General features: G+C 48.6%; 2 protein-coding genes across 2 annotated transcripts in view; one reads left to right on the top strand and one right to left on the bottom strand.

The window, feature by feature from the left end:
• Positions 1-220: 220 nt before the first annotated feature.
• On the top strand, positions 221-5,634 carry P2RX4 (purinergic receptor P2X, ligand-gated ion channel, 4; the record flags this gene model as incomplete). Its single annotated transcript, XM_009865499.1, has 11 exons — positions 221-368; positions 1,442-1,513; positions 1,608-1,680; positions 2,150-2,246; positions 2,431-2,511; positions 2,618-2,759; positions 3,098-3,234; positions 4,496-4,589; positions 4,676-4,741; positions 4,829-4,924; positions 5,602-5,634. Coding segments are annotated over 11 exons (1,039 nt in total), but the record flags the coding sequence as incomplete, so codon positions are not given.
• A 5,059-nt stretch (positions 5,635-10,693) lies between these two features.
• CAMKK2 (calcium/calmodulin-dependent protein kinase kinase 2, beta) overlaps positions 10,694-17,750 on the bottom strand; it is a gene marked incomplete at its 5' end in the record, with an annotated part of 7,910 nt that continues 853 nt past the window's right edge. The window contains 12 exons of the mRNA XM_009865497.1: positions 10,694-10,766; positions 11,139-11,239; positions 13,153-13,281; positions 13,796-13,891; positions 14,142-14,229; positions 14,678-14,751; positions 15,224-15,277; positions 15,368-15,567; positions 15,783-15,871; positions 16,160-16,181; positions 16,992-17,028; positions 17,644-17,750. The exon at positions 17,644-17,750 is cut by the window's right edge and continues 22 nt beyond it. Coding sequence (XP_009863799.1) covers positions 10,694-10,766; positions 11,139-11,239; positions 13,153-13,281; positions 13,796-13,891; positions 14,142-14,229; positions 14,678-14,751; positions 15,224-15,277; positions 15,368-15,567; positions 15,783-15,871; positions 16,160-16,181; positions 16,992-17,028; positions 17,644-17,750 — 1,070 coding nt within the window. The remainder of the gene's footprint in view (positions 10,767-11,138; positions 11,240-13,152; positions 13,282-13,795; positions 13,892-14,141; positions 14,230-14,677; positions 14,752-15,223; positions 15,278-15,367; positions 15,568-15,782; positions 15,872-16,159; positions 16,182-16,991; positions 17,029-17,643) is intronic.

Genomic DNA, 17,750 nt, shown 5'->3' with positions numbered 1-17,750 from the left:
GCCCAAACCCAGTAATTACTCCCTGCCAAACTACAGAAAGAAAAATCAGAAGAGAGATTGCTAGTCCTGTGGGCCTTCTGTGGGGAAACACCATGAAACTATCGGGATCAGCCCTTTTGGGTGACACGTGAAGAAAGGAGAAGGTCATGCTGCCTGTGCTGGTGTACGGTGTTCATGTGGTTTGGTTTTGATTCTTTTTATTGCAACCCTTCTCTTACAGCTGGGTCTTCTTGTGGGAGAAAGGCTACCAGGAAATGGACTCTGTGGTCAGTTCTGTAACCACAAAGGTGAAAGGAGTAGCGCTGACAGACACATCCGCCTTGGGAGCCAGGATCTGGGATGTAGCCGACTACGTCATCCCTCCTCAGGTATCAGACACTTTCCCGTGCAGAGGGAGGGTTTTCTAATGAACACCTGCCACTTCACTGCAGTCCATGGAGGTCTGGAGCAGCTTCAGCTCCAGCGTGGGGCTTAATGTGAGAGAGTGAAGCAGCTTTGCTTTGTTGCACATCATGCCAAACACCTGCACCACTACCACCTGGGGAAGCTTGTTTCGAGAAAAGTTTGTGTGTGTGCTTGTATAGGAGGGAGAATTTTGCAGGCTTCAGGAAGAAATTGCAGCAATAACCACGTGTCTTCTTCCTTACTGATTTCTAAAGCAAACAACTCAACTTTGAGTTGTTGGCAGAAACCCCGGGAATAGTCTGCAAGTCACTTGATCCAGAACTGAACAGGAAGTATTGCTGTAGTTACTGATTAACTTTGTCGGTGGGAATCTGAGCTCTGTGGGCAATATGTGGTGGCTTTTGGGGTTGGCAGGCAGGGCCAGGCTGGTAGTTGTGGGTCACTCTGTGTGCATAAGGTAGAGGGCAGAAAAGTGACAGATGTAGCCAGGTTTTGGTTTAGTGGTCCTATTTGTGTCTCAGTGGTGCAGAAGCAAACAACAGATCCTGAATCGTATAGGTCTGAACAAAATGGAAGTGGTGCTCCCTGGAGAAACAACGAGGACTGATCAAATTTCTGATAGATATATTGCAAAAAAAAAAAAAAAAAAAAAAAAATGGGAGTGATAGATTTATATAAAAAAAAAAAAAAAAAAAAAAAAAAAAAATGGGAGTTGTGCTCAGATTTGCAGCTGGACCTTTATTTCTGCTCCCGCCTTGCAGCTTCCCTGAGGAGCTGGGTGATCTCTGTTTTTGTAACATGAATGAGGAAATGTGGGCCAAGTGGGAGGTCAGAAAGGGTTTCTATCCCCACAGTCCTAAAGGCAGTGGTGTCAGGTGATACATGGGGGCATCTGCTCCTTTAGTGCCCCACCAGCACTGTCCAAAGCAAGTCCTCTCTGTGGGGCCACCTGCACTCTGTCAGCAATGGGGGCAGCGCCTTTGATAGTCTTTGCAGGCTGCCGCCCTTAAATTCCCTTCTTGTTTTGCATGCTCAGGGGGAGAACAGTGTGTTTGTCATGACCAACGCAATCCTCACGCTGAACCAGAGCCAAGGCCGCTGCGCAGAGGTGGGTACAGGATCTGCTTTAATCCTGCCTTGTGTGAGTGAGAGCACGGGGGAGGGAGTTCGTAGAATGTAGTGTAATTGTTGTCCCTCTCTAGCTTCCAGATGATAAAACAGAGTGCGAAGTGAAGAACAGCTGTGTTCCGGGATATGTCAGCACCCACAGCAATGGTAAGAAGCCTGCTGCAAGGGCTCCTTTCAGTCTGTGTTGCGATACCTCTGTGCTGCACCTTCCCTCCTCTGAAGGAAGCAGCATTTCACTTCAGTCTCCTTGTTCTCATTCTCTCACACCTTAGAGGACTCAGATTTTTCTAACAGGTGAGAGCAGGTGGAGTTAGAGTGTGTTGGGTGGACGCTGGATAGGTGTGTGCTTTGTGAGCTAACAAACAGTGCGAGGCCTTTTTCAAGACCTTGAGTCCATGAAGCAGTATCACATAGGTGAGAGTTTGACATGGAAAAACGATGTGATGTTTCTTTCTCTAAATTGCACTATAAATTGCAGAGAAAGATGATGAGGGTCTTAGTACTGGCACTTCACCTCTGAGCAGATAGGTTTCACCTTACAGAGTGAGGAGATACCACGGGGCAAATACTGCTTCTGTATTTTTGCCTGGTAGTACCTCTGTTCGCACCTTTCCAGGCGTCCAGACTGGAGAGTGTATACCGTACAACAACAGCATTAAGACCTGTGAAGTCTTTGCATGGTGCCCCGTGGAGGATGACAATCATATACCCAAGTGAGTGCTCTGTCTTCATACTCTGCGGTGGCCCTCCTGAGAGGAGACTAGCAGTGTGGCAGCTGATGTTTCTCCCTATGAGGTACTATTGGGAGAAGCTGAAGAGGTGATCACGGAGGACCCTGCAGAATCCTGTTTGTGAAAATACAAGTGAAACTTAGGTACTTTCCCTATTGTTTTGTAGGCCAGCGTTCCTGCAAGAAGCTGAAAACTTCACCATTCTGGTGAAGAACAACATTTGGTACCCCAAGTTCGACTTCACCAAGTAAATAGTGGGGGGCATATTGCACTGTCTGGTCTCTTGGCCAGGAAGTGGCAGCTGGAGGAGTGGAAGAAGATGAAATGGATTTTCTCTCTCTCTTCCCCTGTAGGCGAAACATCCTCCCCAACATCAGTTCCACCTACCTCAAAAACTGCATCTATGACTCACAGACAGATCCCTTCTGCCCTATCTTTCGTTTAGGGCAAATAGTTGAAGCTGCAGGGCAGAACTTCCAGGAAATGGCAGTGGAGGTATTTGGCAAACCTTTCTCTCGGGCCTCAGCTGTGTAGAAGAGGAGCGGGAGATGGTTGACCCCCTCTCCTTCGTGGCACAAGCCACAGGACACAGAGTAGCTGCAGAACTGAGAGCTGCTCTGGCCAGAGGGACTGGAGTCAATTCTACTTTACATATTTGGCCTTAGCTTGTTTGGGTGAGGTTATGTGCAAGATCCTTCTGCAGCAGGGGAAAAGAATGTTGGACTGGGACTGGTACAAGAGCCAATAAATCAGGGTCTTGCTCAGCAGAGAGCCTAGTGCTCGCCTGGCTGGGCGCTTAGACGCCTCACCTTCTCCTCTCCTTGCCTCATCAGGGTGGAGTCATGGCGCTGCAGATCAACTGGGACTGCAACCTTGACAGAGCTCCTTCCCACTGTGTGCCCAAGTACTCCTTCCGCCGCCTCGACAACAAAGATTCTGCCCACACCGTCTCGCCTGGCTACAACTTCAGGTAACGTGGCTGTGGAGGGCTCCCGGTGTCCCTGCAGGACAGTGTTCGGAGCTGCCTGCGCTCCTCTGGCAATTGCAGGGAGTCCTTCAACTCTCGATGGTGCTGTAAAACTTGGAGAGTTTCTCTGATGCTGTAAGACAGAGCAGGTTGGATCCTCGCTGTGTGCAAACCACAGCAGAGGGGGAAGCACTGCTTACATCAGTGCTGAGTCGTGATGGCAGCAGCGTTTGGGTGACCGTTTGGATCAGCCTCCTATGGCATGGCAATGTGAGAACTGACTGCTTTGGGGTGTGCTGACAGGGCAGCATTTCAGGGGGCTGACGTGGGAGACTGAAGCACCTCCTTCGCTGTGCACGAGGGAGAAACTAACCTCTAGGACGTCAGTTGAAGACGATACTTCTGCACCAGGTGTATCCTTCTGGCCAAATCCAGACCCAGAGCTGTGATAATACAGGTTTGGCACCTTGCCAAGATCCTTGCAGCAGTCCTCCTAGCAAGGAAATGTGGCTCAGGGCTATGCTTGTTTCTAGAATGAAAAACTGTCACGTAGCACAGGGCAGCTCGTTTGGCGGGACTTACTGAACTTACTGAGAAGCTGCTGTCATGCAGACAGCACAGGTGTGTGTTTGGGAGGCGCCAGGCCTGCAGGTATTGGGGTGTCAGGTGAGACCAGCTGCTGGATATCACAGGGTGCTTGATGTGTTCTTGCTAATTCCAGACCGTGGTTTAACCCCTTACGAGTCCTTCCTCTTTTCTTCTGCCCTCCTCTCTGCTTCCTCCTGGCTTAGTCAACCATACGGGCAGAGTAAGTCTGATCTCACTTTTCTTATCCCTTTCCCCGCAGCATTTGCTTTCGGGACAAGGAGCAGCCTTTGTGTGCCCCCGGCCCTGCCCTCTCGTGGCTGCCGGCACTGCTGCAGCCTCCTGCTTGGCTGAGGGGCTGATGCTCCTGTGCAGCTGAATTTCTTCCCGTTTGTCCTTCTCTTAAAGCTACTTTTCTCCCCTTTCTGTGCTTTGCAAGTTTGCTGATTTGGCTTGTGTGAGCTGTTGTATTAAATCTGCCTCTTCTGGGCTTTTCTCCTGTATGTGCTTGCCTGCATGAAATCCCCATCATTTGCGGCTTGTCTCTGGAAGTAACATTGTTCACCCCATCCTCTTGAGAGGGGGAGCACACTGAGATGTTGCATGATCACGTAAGAAAATTTCCAAATTTCAAAAAAATCTACATTTCCAGCTAAGCTCTGACCTATCTTTTCTCTAGGTTTGCGAAATACTACAAGGACAGTAATGGGACTGAATCGCGGACGCTCGTCAAAGCTTATGGCATCCGCTTTGATATCATAGTGTTTGGAAAGGTAGGGTGACATAATTCCTGGAGGTCTTGTGCTGGAGGCTTTCAGAAATGCTTAAACACATATTCACCCTTGTAACGGTCTTCTAGGCAGGAAAATTTGATGTAATTCCTACCATGATTAACATCGGCTCTGGCTTAGCGCTCTTTGGTGTGGTAAGTGACAACAGACTTTAGAGTCACTTCTGGCTTAGTGCCTCGGTTCTGAGGATCATTGTCTTACCCTCTTTCCATCTCCCCTAGGCAACCGTGCTGTGTGACATTGTTGTTCTGTATTGCATGAAGAAGAAATACTACTATCGAGAGAAGAAATACAAATATGTGGAGGATTATGAACTGGTAAGCATCAATGAAGGGGAAGTGAAGGCAAAGTTACTTCCTCCTCTGGAGAGATTCTGAAACAGGATGTAGAAAGTCTGCATCGAATAAGGATTTTGAGCCACAGCTCTGAGTAAACTTTGTCTTCGTCAGAGAAGCTCATTTTTACCTCAAAGCTGTAGGAGGGAGGAGCACTAGAAACAAATATTGTCACGTTTCCTGGGCAACCACTCTTGGAGAGGGAAATGTATGTTCGAGAATTTGTCATGCTCCCACTGCACCTCTTTTTTGGGTTGCAGGTCCTTGGCACTTGCCTTCTGGGAGCTGCAGAAAACAGCTCTGTCCCCATCGAATCCTTCCTTCTTTGCTTTTGGGGGCTCGTGCTGCTGTGAACAAACCCATTTAATGGGTTGGTATTTTCTGAGACCATTATGCTGACAGCCACAGCCGCGGAAGGATTTAGTGGGCTACGGGAGTTTCTTGACTGGTGCTGAGGGTAACGCTCAGCCCTACAGCCCTGTGCTGGGTGGGAAGTGTTGCTCCAGGAGGTGGATTTCTGAATCAAAACACCGTGTGGCTCTGAAAGAGTAAAGTTTGAGTCAGAGAGAGTAGCTTGCCTGTGCAGAAAAGTTTATCTGAGAGGAATGGGGAGAAAGAAGAGTTTTCTGGCAGAAAACTGCAATCTCTGATCCTTGCAGGGAGTCAGTGAGACATACGGAACAGACCCCTGACCACCTGCTGCCACAGCGCCAACTGCTGCTGGAAACTGCTGCTGTGAACGTTACTCTGACCCTGCCGTGAGAGCCACCCCCTCTTCGTTGGAAGGAAGCGGGGAACAAACCTGAGAAAGAGACCTTCTTCACTGCTTTTGGTGGCTGGAGTCAGCCCACAGAGAGAACTGGATCTGCTCCTTGTCTGCAGCCTTTCCAGGTTAATTGCACTAAGCACACAAGGAAAATCGTGGTTTTATACCAGGCCTCCGCACTGGCCAAGCCTGGGACAGGGACTGCTCTGACATTGTCATTCTGACAGTCCTTTTTTCTCTCTGAGCTCACCGGTGGCGGAGAGCACAGGGTAACAGGCACAGATTCTTCTGAAGAATCATGGGCCCTGCCAGGTGTTGCCTAACCTTGGGAGAGTAGCTCCTCACTGTTGTCAAGTCAGTTTGTCTTGTCCTGAAGGACGGCGATGCTTAGCTGAGCCTGTACCTACTATATAATTATTTTAAACTACGTCCTTTTAACAAAGACTGTTGGAAGATGCTGCCAGCAGTATCCATATTCTTCTCTGCTTTACAAGTGGTTTGGCTGAGCTGAGCTACTCTCTGGCTTTTCCACAGATGGTCTTGAAACAGAATCTGCTACCTCTTTCAGTTTATTTCGAATTAATGTAGCTGAAGTATTCAATAAATCATCATCCAAATCCACTTTGGGTATTTCTGGAAGCTATGGACCAATAATGACTTCGGTATTGTCCACACTTGTTCCAATGAGAGAAAATTTGTTTTGTCTCTGAGCTCCAGTGGCCACAGACCAGGACAAAGCAGTGTCTGGTTCCATTGTGCTATGGTATATGGCTCACTGGTTGTGGAACTATTTTTTTGGTACTATAAAATTTTCTTTTTAATAAAATATTACCTTCTCTCATCCCTCTTAAAAGTTCTGCAAGCTAGGCTTTGCTTGTTTATTTTTTTCCCAGGGCCTGTGAAGGTTACAGTCAGCACACCATCTTCATTTTATGCAGATACCAGCCGTGACTGGAGAGCTATCAAAGCCAGTGCTGCTGCCTGCTTTGCCTCTTGATTTCAACAAGAAAACTGCCATAACTGCAGCTTCTGCTGCACCTTGGATCTCCTAACACCTTCGCTGTGTCTGTTGCATTAAAACGCTATCCAAAGGAAAAGACTTGAAAGTTAAGAGGCCAGGGTGAGTTAGCCTAGCGTGACCTTAGCCGAACACTGGTACCAGCCGCTCAAAAGATCAGATCTGTGATTCCCCAGCATCCCTCCTGTGCTTTTTCCCCAGATCCTGTGCCTGGATTGCTGCATTTCATGGGTTTCCACGTTTTGATTTAAATGACTTTGTTAGCTTTTAGCTTCACATGGCCTTGACCACATCTAGCGATCGCACTGGCACGCAAGGTATAGCTCTTCCCTTCTGCCGAACCTTTTCTCGTGTCACAGAGCGCTGGGCTCTGTTCCATACCTCCAGCACCCAGGCTGGGGCTTTGCTGCCTTTCTCCAGCAGCGCAGTGGGTTTGCTACACCATTCTCATTTAATTTTAGTTTTTATTTGCCTCCTGCCGCTGATCACTGAGCTGCATCCCAGCTCAAAGGGTGTCTTTCCAAGAGCCAGTGCTGCGGTTTTTGCATGGCTTGGTCTCATCCTAGCCCCAGATCTTCAGTAATGGTAGAGCACCAGACTTCACTGACACCGGAGGGTGCTTTCGTACTCCTCTTCCCAATAGGAAACTTTTGTAGCTTGATAAAGAACAGACAGACAGGATAATGTTTCCACTTGATCAACTACCTCTCAGTTTGGTTGCATGTCATTTATTTCAACTTGTACAGAGAAGCTTGAACAGCTGTGTGGAAAAACACTTAGTAGTTTGGTGTTATTTTTTTTTCTTTCTTTCTTCTTAGGTAATATAATTTAAAAGTGGTAAATACACAGTATTCAAACTTGATACACCTGATAAAGTTAAATGCATAATAGAGGGGGGTAGGAATGAACCATAAGCCTTGGTCGTTAAAACAAACAGTATAAAAATCACCAATAATTCAGGACCTTAGAAAAGAAACAGATCAATTGCCTGATAGGTAAGAAGGGACCACCAAGAAAAACTACTCAGACAAGAGGCCTGGTTTCCCCTTAGCACTTTCCTGCATGCTTTCAGAGCCAACAAGGCTTAGTACCCAGCCACAAGCCTATGGTCAGCATTGGGCTTGCTTGAAAGGAAGGGAGGTGGGGAAATCAAGCTATAGCCCATTTCCAAGGCACAAGCAAAATATTTACTTGACTAGAAGGAAAAAAGGTAGCTTTACTACTAAGGAACAGCAGCTAGGGAACTGAGCGGATTTATATACACAGTAGAGCTTCTCTAACAGGTCATGCATTTAGCTAAAGCTTCCCTCGCACAGCCACGCTTTCTGCTTTCAACAGAACTAATCAACAAGGAAAAAATCTACATCGAGATTCAGCGACGCACGTTTGGCTGCAGCCCTGCCAGAGCTGGCGCTAAGAGACGATCCCTTCGGAGAGCACCTTAGGGAAGTGCTGGACTTCAAGGTCCTTCCCAGCTAAGCCCGTGGTAGCCCTGAGACACTGCTCTGCAGTAATAGCTGAGGCCCAGGGATGGGCAGCAAGGAACTGGTACAGCTTATTCTGTTTAAAAAGCTGCGTTGCACCTGGGAAGCCTGGTTGGTAAATGTGAGCTCTCTCACTAAGCACCTGACACATCACACACCAGAGATACGCAGCACGTAGCATCTCTGCGACTCACCTTTAACAAAAAAAAAAACACACCACACCGCACGCATTACTATGCACCAGCTACAAAGAATCAGATCCCCCTATTTTTTATTTTTTTTTTTGGCAGAACAAGTCCATTTACAGAGATAAAGAACCATGCTGCCTGCTTGCATGCGCTTCCACAACGAGAAGGCTTTTTGTTTTAGGAAAAGGGGAGCAGGCAGCTCTGCTCGTGCTGGCACCCGAGTTACCTGTTTGGTTTTCCCGTAGCTGAAGCTGCAGGGATTTGGCATAGCCTCGCACTACAACCGGAGGAGAACAGTGCAAGTCTTATGGCTCCAAGCTCCGTAGTACTGCTCCTAAACCACAGACCGTCGTCACTAGCCTTGGAGAGAGGCCAGCAGCACAACCTTTGGATAATAAATTGTGGGAGCGTTGCTTCAAGTGATCAAAAGATGGAAGGGACAGTTTGTGTAGGCACCTGCATGCTTGCTAATGCTGTCCTGACTTTAACAAAGACTTGGCCTAAACGGGAATTACTGGGCCAGGTCTGACTGCAGCAGGGCCAAGGACTTTGTCTGCTGCTTGTGCTGCCCAAGACCAAGGAAGACAAAGGGACGGTCACTTCCTAAAGGCAGGGCATCTGCTGGCAGAGATCTTACCGTTAATCAAAATACTTGGGTCTCTCCTAGCGCCTTCTTCCTCAGGGCAATAAATTACACCTTATTAGTCCCTCGCATGCCTGGGACATTTGAACCCTTCCCCTCCTTCAGGTACGCCATCATTGGAAATGTCTCATTCAAGGTCACACAACTGCGTCACACTGAGGAGAGGTCAGACCTCCCCCAGTGCCACGCTCCGTCCAAAACAACCATACTTACCGTGACCCCTTTCCTCAAGCAAACCCTGACTCTTCTGCGGTTCCCCCGCACTCTGCCTTTTCTCCAGCTCCGTCTGAGCCCGGAGAACTTGGGAAAGTGAGTCTGGACACCAGAGCTTCTCCCACCACACGACACATTATTGGGTTTTTTTACAAGCACCACAAAATAATCAGAGTTTTCTGACTAAAGGTGAAAGAGCTCTTCGTAAGAAATAATCCATGAATTAGGTATACACTTAATTTACTAACAAGCCTCTGAGTCACAGGCATTCACAAATTACTGGTAACGAACTTGCAAAAAATACATAGCATTGGCCCCAAAATCCAGATTAAGAGTTTGGAAAACAAAAGTTTCTTTGAAAATTACTAGCTAATCTAAGTATTTCAGTAAGACCTTAAATTCTAAGCAAGCCCTAAGTCTATACTTAAAAAATAGCATAAGTTGTGTTATTTTTAGTTGTAGTAAACCATGTAATGTACATGGAAGTGAAGGATTTTACCCTGAATTTTATATTTAATAATATATCTACGTAGATCAAGTAAAAGATTTAGAAACAAACTGTTGTTAGTGCTTCCTCTGCTGTTCAAAACAAACATTCAGCTAAACGCCACCTTTCACTCGTATGTCTGCAGCAAAAATAGTTCAGACTGAACTTAAGCCCTTAAATGCCTTTTCCTTTCGTACACTGAATACTCAACTTACCAGTCCTCGTTACACCAAGACCTTAGGAAAGGTGCTAATTACCTTAGGAGGTAATTAACCTCGTTTTCTGAAATGTCCTGAAGATGCTGTGTCATACAACTTGGCTCACAGAGATAGGCATTCTTTAAAAAGCCGAAAAGGTGCGTTTTTGCCTTGTTCCCATGCAGTTAAAAAGGTGTCAATTAAAAACAAACCCGAACAACGAGAAATAGATGCAACAACATTTCCGGTAGGTCGTGAACTCTCAAAGTGCGCACGCGTCGTTTTAACGTGGTGTGTGCCCCTCGGCAAAAGCTTCACCCTTTTGCGTCTGCCCACTGACATACAACACCCCTCGGGCGCTGGCGTTAGTCCCCGGAAATTATTTGGTATTAAAACCAGGTGAAAGCAGTTCCAAATGGATTTTTCATTTCACTGCTTTTCTTTTCTTTCCCTTTTTTTTTTTTTTTTGCAAAGCACTGTTGCCGCTCAACGTGACAGCTCACCTCTGCTATCAGCCAGCGCCTTTCCCACAAGAAGTCAGCGGTCCAAGCGATCGGAGGCGTTCAATGTTTATGACAAGTAGTCGGATGTTTTATAACATGCTGCTATGTAAGCTCTACATCCAGCATTATACTGAAATAGTGCCATGGCATGCTGTGTTCGGTGCAGGCTCTGTTGAGGCCGCTCATCCTCAGCTGCGCCCTTTTGTAACACGCCCCGCTCCAAGTCACTCAACAGAACCGTGAAGTCAATGCTCACGAAAGAAGTTCCTCCTCTCCCACGTTGGGCAAGTCATTGCATTTCAGATTATCTTCGCTGCCTTGTTTCCTGATTGAAAAGGAAGGAAACCACTTGCTTAGCGACTCAGAAAAAGGCAAAGCAGGCAATGAGACACCAACATGTGCCTCTTCCCTACCACAAGACCTTTCAGACCCTGAGCACGTGTCGTCCCCTCCAGCTCTTCTGTAACAGGCTGGAAGTGACATAAAAAGATGCCTTTCAGCCCATTGGAGGGGCAAGATATGTCACAGAACACATCCATCACAAAGCAGTTACAAGTCAGGCAGAGGGTGTGTGAACGTCCCCACACGGAAGATTCAAAACCCAACTCCACAAATTCTCCTCCCGTGCTTTGCAGAGATTTCTAGAGCATTAAGACAAGCCCCAAACAACTTTTCAAGTCTAGGTGATGACGCTTACGGCAGCAGGTTTCCAGAGGCAGACAACGACCGCTCCTCCTTCTTGCTCCCCTCGAACGGGTTCCCAAAGGATCGCTTCCGGATCATCGTCTTAACCAAGATCTGCAAGACCAGATTGGAGCTGGTCAGCGATGCTTCATGTTCACTCCAGAGCAAGAGGAACATCCAACCCTCGTGCCCAAGTAACTACAAAAACTAGTGAAAACAAGTCAAAGTTCTCTTTTAAAAACAAACAAACAACAAACAAAACCCACACCAGAAAATGCAGAAGGAAGCATGTTTAAAAATCTCCAGCTGCTTAAATACAGGGGCTGTATCCCTCGTCTGAAGGCCACAGTGTAACAACTGATGACGAATATAAAAGCCACACTAGGTGTGAGAGGCTGGAAAGGAAAGCAAAGCTGAGTCCAGGAAGATTTTCTCTGCCTAGAAGTAGGTTTTACCGATTACTGCATCCAGTACCTGCGAATTCCCAGTTCCCCGCAACGACCTGGCAGAAGAATTCATTGGAAAGGGAGAGGGGAAGGAAAGAACTGGCACGATTTTGCCTTAATTTTTACCAAAACCAAGCTGAAAATTTGGCTCTTTGTCTAGCTTTGGCTGCCAAACACAGAGTTACCCAACGTCAGCTGCGATCGGAGCCTGCTGGGACCAGAACAAGTGTTGGGGTTCTTGCCAGGCATCCCCCAACTTATTTTGCTGGTAGGAGCAGAGAACAATGTGAGCAGCACTGGATTTGCCTTGGCATGTGCATCCTGCTCTGGGAAGCCCCAGCTTCATTCAATATTGCTTCTCATCCCCCTGAGCCTTATTTATCCGCTCATCTCAGCGCACTGAGAGCCCTTACGTGCCTGAAACTTGTCTGGCAGCAGGGTCCCGCAGCGAAAAGCATTTTATGCTCAAGTCAAGGCTATGTGAATCTCGTACTCGAGCATTAACGCCTGCAGTTGGACGCACAAAGATCAGGCACCAGAGGGCAATTTTGAAGAACAAATGCAAATGGGGGAATACAAGATCTGCCTGGAGGCGGTGAGTTATTTAAGAGGCAAGAGCTGCAGTAAAGGCTCATTTGCCCTGAGCTGCGCTAAACACACCTGGATTTTCAACAGAGCCATGCTCTGCTGTGTCGCAGCAAGTCACCTCCGAACAGGAGAAAGAGGCAAAAAACATTTGTCAGTGATGATCTCTTTAGAGCAAGATTTGCTTTTTCAGGCTGAGCAGTGCAAGGCACATTTGCATATTAACATTATCTGCTGTTGAAGATCCTTCTGCAGGGTACCCAAGCAGGAGGGAGCTCCAGAAAGGGAGGCACATCAGATGTGGGCACATCACAAGATGGAAAAGGAGATGCGTACTTCAAAAAAATCACAGTCTACGTGTCTACAGGCAACAGTTGCTCACTGTTTCTCCTAGCATCAGGGCTAGTGGGCACCCAAAGAAAGGGTTTGGTTCCAAACCCACAAGGATTTCACTTTCCACACAGAGCAGGGCCACACTGTGGTTCTCACCACCACAGCGGGTTGCAGAGAATAAATATATGAGGTTAAAAAGACATGAGATGAATTCACCAAGAATAGCTTCAGGCGGGGGCTGGCGCACGCTGTGGCCCAGATAAAATCTCCATCCCAGGAAGCTCCCGCAGCCCCTACGGCTCGATGGACAGAGCAGGCGGGAGCTCCTCGCGCCTGGTCAAAACACCCTGGTCCTGGAGCAGATGCTCTTCTGCCCAAAGCAAATACAGTGATATTTAGGGAGCCAGCTCAAGCTTGGAGACTGGCAACCTGCTGACAGGTCCCTTTGGGACTGCTCTGAAATACTTCCCCGTACCACGGGGTACGGCCACCTCTGCTGAGATGCTGAGACCCCATCTTGTTTCGGAGACCAGGGAGGTCTTTGCTCTAATCCTGCCCATTGCTTTTGCCCTTCAGCAGCAACCTCCAGCTGCTCGGGACCACCCCAGGAGGCAGCACGGACCCCGGTGTGCGCTCCCGGGCCATCACCTCCCTTGTACTCACCACGGTGGCCAGGCTGGGGATGTGCTTGACCGAATTCTCCACCTCCTCCTCCGTCACCTCGACAAGGGTGCAGTTCTCATCCTCCGTGGGCAGCAGCTCCGCTCCGTTCTTGGTGACCCAAGGGTGCAACTTCAATTAATAACACAGCCTGTCAGGAACGATTTCCTCTTTTTCGTAATTCAAACAAACACAAGCCTGGCAAACGCATCTCCTTGCCCAAGCTACGGCCCCTACGTGCTCCTGAAATACCAGGGAGCAGGGGAGAGACGTGCCACCTCGCTCACCCCAGCACCATCGGAAACGGCTCAATCTAGGGCAGAAAATGCTCCATCTACCCAACCGAGCAATAACCTTGGTGACCTACAGCACTGGGAATCTCAGTGGGTTTTGGGGAAGAAGAGCTATTTCCCCTCTTTTCTTTATGGATGAGACAATACCAAGAGGCAGGAGTGATTTATTCTAAGGCGTACATACGAGCGGTAGTGATGGACGGACCCACCGAGCCCTAGTCCTGAACCTTAATTAATCCGTGGCAGAAGGTGGAAACTCCTCCTTCTCCTTGCCCACACACTTGACATCTTGGGCAGCTGCGGGAGGAGCACAAAACAGTTCAGCAATTCCCCCGCAATCCTTTTCCCCCTACCTTCGTCTCCATTTTCTCAGCTTCTCGCCCCTTCCAGGCTCCTGCAGGGGCTGAGGACCAGAAATCTCCTGCGAAAGGCTGTTGCACAGTACTTTCCTGGTAGCAGAGGAAATACTGTACTCAGGGGATTTCCTTTTGCCTGTGACTTCTGTAGGCACCAAAGGTCCCAAAGCTGAGAGGTCCCAGAGCAGGGGAAGGAGCTGAGACTTACCTGCCCAGGGACTCTGGGCACAGGGGGAGGACCTAGCCTGGCGCGATCAAACTGACTCCCCCAAAAAAAAAGCCGAGCAAGGAGAACCCAACAGAAGTGGAGCCACAGCCAACACCAGAGGGTCTGGGTCAGTACCTTGATTTCTGGGACCGAAATCCTAGATTCGGGATTTTTATCCAGCATCCGTGTAATCAAATCCTTCAAGAAGTCCGTAACTTCTGGCCTGGGGAAAGGATTAGGGAGAGATGAGATGGGGAAGCGGATGGATGCTGCCTCACTTCTTCACCCCAGTGCCAGCCACCATGGGCTTTCCTGGGCAGATTAGGGAGTAAAATATTTCCTTTTGGGGCAATCTGAAGCGTGATCCCACATGCACAGGGCTAGGAGGGCCCAACTGCAACTCCACCCAGGCTAAAACCCAACAGGCAGCAGCTGCAGAGGTTAATCTGCAACTTCAATCACTCCTCTGGCAACTGCAAACCAAGAGATGTTGCCTTCCCGTTTGATGTAAAGGAAGTTTTCCAGGGTCGTGGGCCAACAGAAGGGCTCAGAGCCTAAGTTTTGCAAAACCACAGCAGGGCAGGGCCAGCCCCAACCAGGCAGCACCTGAGAAACGGCTCAAATGAGCTTTAAAAAAAGGGCTGAGGGTTGGTGTATTTTTGGGTACTTACTGGTCTGGGAACTCCAGCGTTTGGGTTTTGATTTTATTGTGTAAACTCAGGATCCTTTCATCCATAAAAGGGCACTGCCACCAGGAAAAAAAAGCAATGAGAAAAACAAAAACCTCTGTTAAGAAGCAGGAGCAGGGCAGACAGTTGAGCATCAGGATCTTGTAGGGTTTGAAGGAGAGCAAGGAGCCAGTTATAGGGAAATACGAGAACAGTTCTTATTATATCAATGTCTTCTTTTAAACACAATGAAAATAACGCTTTATAAAAATTACCAGATCACTACAACAGCTCCTGTCCTAAAAAATCTGGCCAGGCACAATTTTTTTCCCCCCCCCGGGTAAAAAGATAAACACATCCCTTTTGGCTACACTCATCCTACAGACAGGCAGAAGTTTCCCACTTCCACCCACATATCCTTCCCTCGGCAATACCCGACTGCTTAAACGAGGATGCAGAGCACAAATCCCACTGCGTACCTGGCACGTGGGAGGCACACACCAACCCCCCCGGACCACGAACAGCGCTGAAAAAAATCAACCTCCTTACCTGCCCAAACACGAAGCAGTATAGCGTGATCCCCATGGCCCAGACATCCAGAGCCTGCAGAGAGGAGAAACCATAGTTAGATCCTCCACAGACAGCCTGTGCAAGGGAGATGAGTCCAATTCCCCTCAAATCGCTATTAAATACCTTTCCGGAGAAGATTTTCCTGGTTTCCGAGAGCGTCTCCGGGGCCATGAAGGCAGGGGTGCCCACCGTGTTGGTTAAGAGGGCATCGGCTCCCTTGAACTCATTGCTCACTCCGAAGTCGGCGATCTTGACGTGCCCGTCTTCTCCCACGAGGAGGTTGGAAGGTTTAATATCCCGGTGGATTATTTTTTGATAGTGCACTGGAGCCGAAGGAAACGCAAGCGATTCGGCAGCAGCCACGAAGCCCCTGCATGGCTGTAAGCCTTTCTGCTAACACCACAACCAGCCCCAGTTTCAAAAACCCCTGTGCAGTGGCACGAGCCACCAGAAATGGCACCGTACACCAGCAGAAAGTCCAGCCTCAGCTGTTTAGAAAAAAATAAAACCGAGGAATCCATCCTTTTTGCACACTTACAGTATTCAATGCCCTTGATCAGATCCTGGAAGTAGAACCGAGCCTGGTCCTCACTGAGAGGCTTCAGGGTTGGGATTTCCATCACGGGGCTGCAAAGGCAAGAGAGAATGGAGTTTGTTTCGCATTCAGATGCACTGAAATGCATCCTGGAGGCTTTGTCACCGTCCGGTGACAGCACACAGCCCCAAACACAGGCCCATAGAGGGTGTACACAACTAACTAGGCTGAGGAGGATCTACCCAAACCTGTAGGAGACCCACCATGAGCCACCCATCATCCCCGTGTCCCACACCCACTCAGGTGGCCAAGCTGTGCCACCCACAAACCCATCTCACATTCATGCTTTAGTAGATTTAAATCTGGAATTCAGTACTCACCCTTGCTTCACCAGTTCAAACACTGAAACACAAAAGAAAAAGTGGTTACTGATTGCTTAGAGGTTAGAGCTCCCATGAGCACCATCCCAGCACAAAAGCAATTATTTTGACGATAAAAATTATGAAAATGGTAGCTTTTTCTACAAAGTAGATGCTATGTTATGCAAGGCACATGCCACTTCGCATGCTTCTATCTTCAGTTAAGGGGATGCAGCCAACCACCTCCTCTGCACTACAGCTTCAGCACCAGAAAACACCTTACGCATGGGACCTCAAAACCCCCATCTGCCTGCGAGACCAAGCCCAAGCCCCCACCCTGAGCAAAGCTCTGCGCTCGGCCAGGAAGGCTTCTCCGCTAGAACAGGCTGAACATCAACGATGGGAAAAGAAACACCTCCTCCAAAAGCGGGGGTGTCTACACCAGGCAAACCACTGCAGTCTGCAAGACAGCTTGGGAAGGGGCTCGTTTGCCCCGGGGATAATTAACGCGTGCCTTGCTCATGAAGCTGAAGAAATAAAGCCACCTTCTAGCAGCTCAGCTGCAAAGTTGAGAACATAAATGCTGGTGTCTTTCATGGCAGAGCATGGCCTGATGTCAAATTAAAGCCTATAAAGTGTGATAAAGCACCTTTGGTTCCTCTCTCAACTCAGTTTCTATCCTTTTTGCTCCAACTATTAGAGGGGATTTGCTCCTCCAGCACATCCAGGTGATACCTACTCCGGGGGAGAGACCCAACCCCGCATGCAGCCTCCCCAAAACATGGGGGGAACCCCTCGGCAAACCTCCCCTCTGCTGACACCACACAAGTGCCGCAGGGTGGCGGGCAGTTACCCATGTAGAGGTGGTCCTCGCTGGGGTCATCCAGGACCTGCCAAAAAAGAAGCAGAAAGGAAATAAAACAGCACCAAAAAGACTCGCAAATTAAACACCGTGATTTTTTTTTTATTTCGCAGCCATCTCCGTCCTGCACCATCTGCTCCATTAGCACGGTCTGCTAATCTCCCAGCTTCTACCCACGAGGGGTGAGGGGAAAAAAAACCAAAGAGGACAGAGATGTAGCTGTACTTCAAGGAAGTAAATATTTAAAACACAGAGGAAGCATCATCTGACTCATGAGCCAAATAAACTCCAGCCTGCATATCCTCAATTCTGTTCTTTTGGACCATTTCGTACAGGCAGTGGGCGGAGGGCAGGGCAGAACCCGCAGGAACAGCAGTTCCTCCCCAAAACCCATCTGAGCACTTGCTTCCTCTAAGGAAACTATTTTTCTCCATTTTCATTTCTGTGCAGGGAAGAAAAAAAAAAACCATAATCCTTTTCTGGTAGGTAGGAAGAAAACTCCACCTTTTAAATCAAGGAAAACATGTGTCTCCCGTAGGCAGGACCTGCCACAGCTATCCCAGCTCCCCTCCGCCCATCCCTGCAGCCTCCAGCCTCCTTCATGCGCCAGGTGGGTTTCGGGAAGGGACCAGCCGGCGCTCACCTCCACCAGCTTCACCACGTTGGGGTGGTCCAGCTTCTTCAGGATGGCAATCTCCTGGTAGACTTGTTCGATGGGCCCTTTGGGCTGCAGGCAGCCCTCGGAGGCAC

The sequence above is a fragment of the Apaloderma vittatum genome, unplaced genomic scaffold, assembly GCF_000703405.1.
Source record: "Apaloderma vittatum isolate BGI_N311 unplaced genomic scaffold, ASM70340v1 scaffold24052, whole genome shotgun sequence".
Classification (NCBI taxonomy): domain Eukaryota; kingdom Metazoa; phylum Chordata; class Aves; order Trogoniformes; family Trogonidae; genus Apaloderma; species Apaloderma vittatum.
This window is presented reverse-complemented; position numbering and strand designations above follow the sequence as displayed.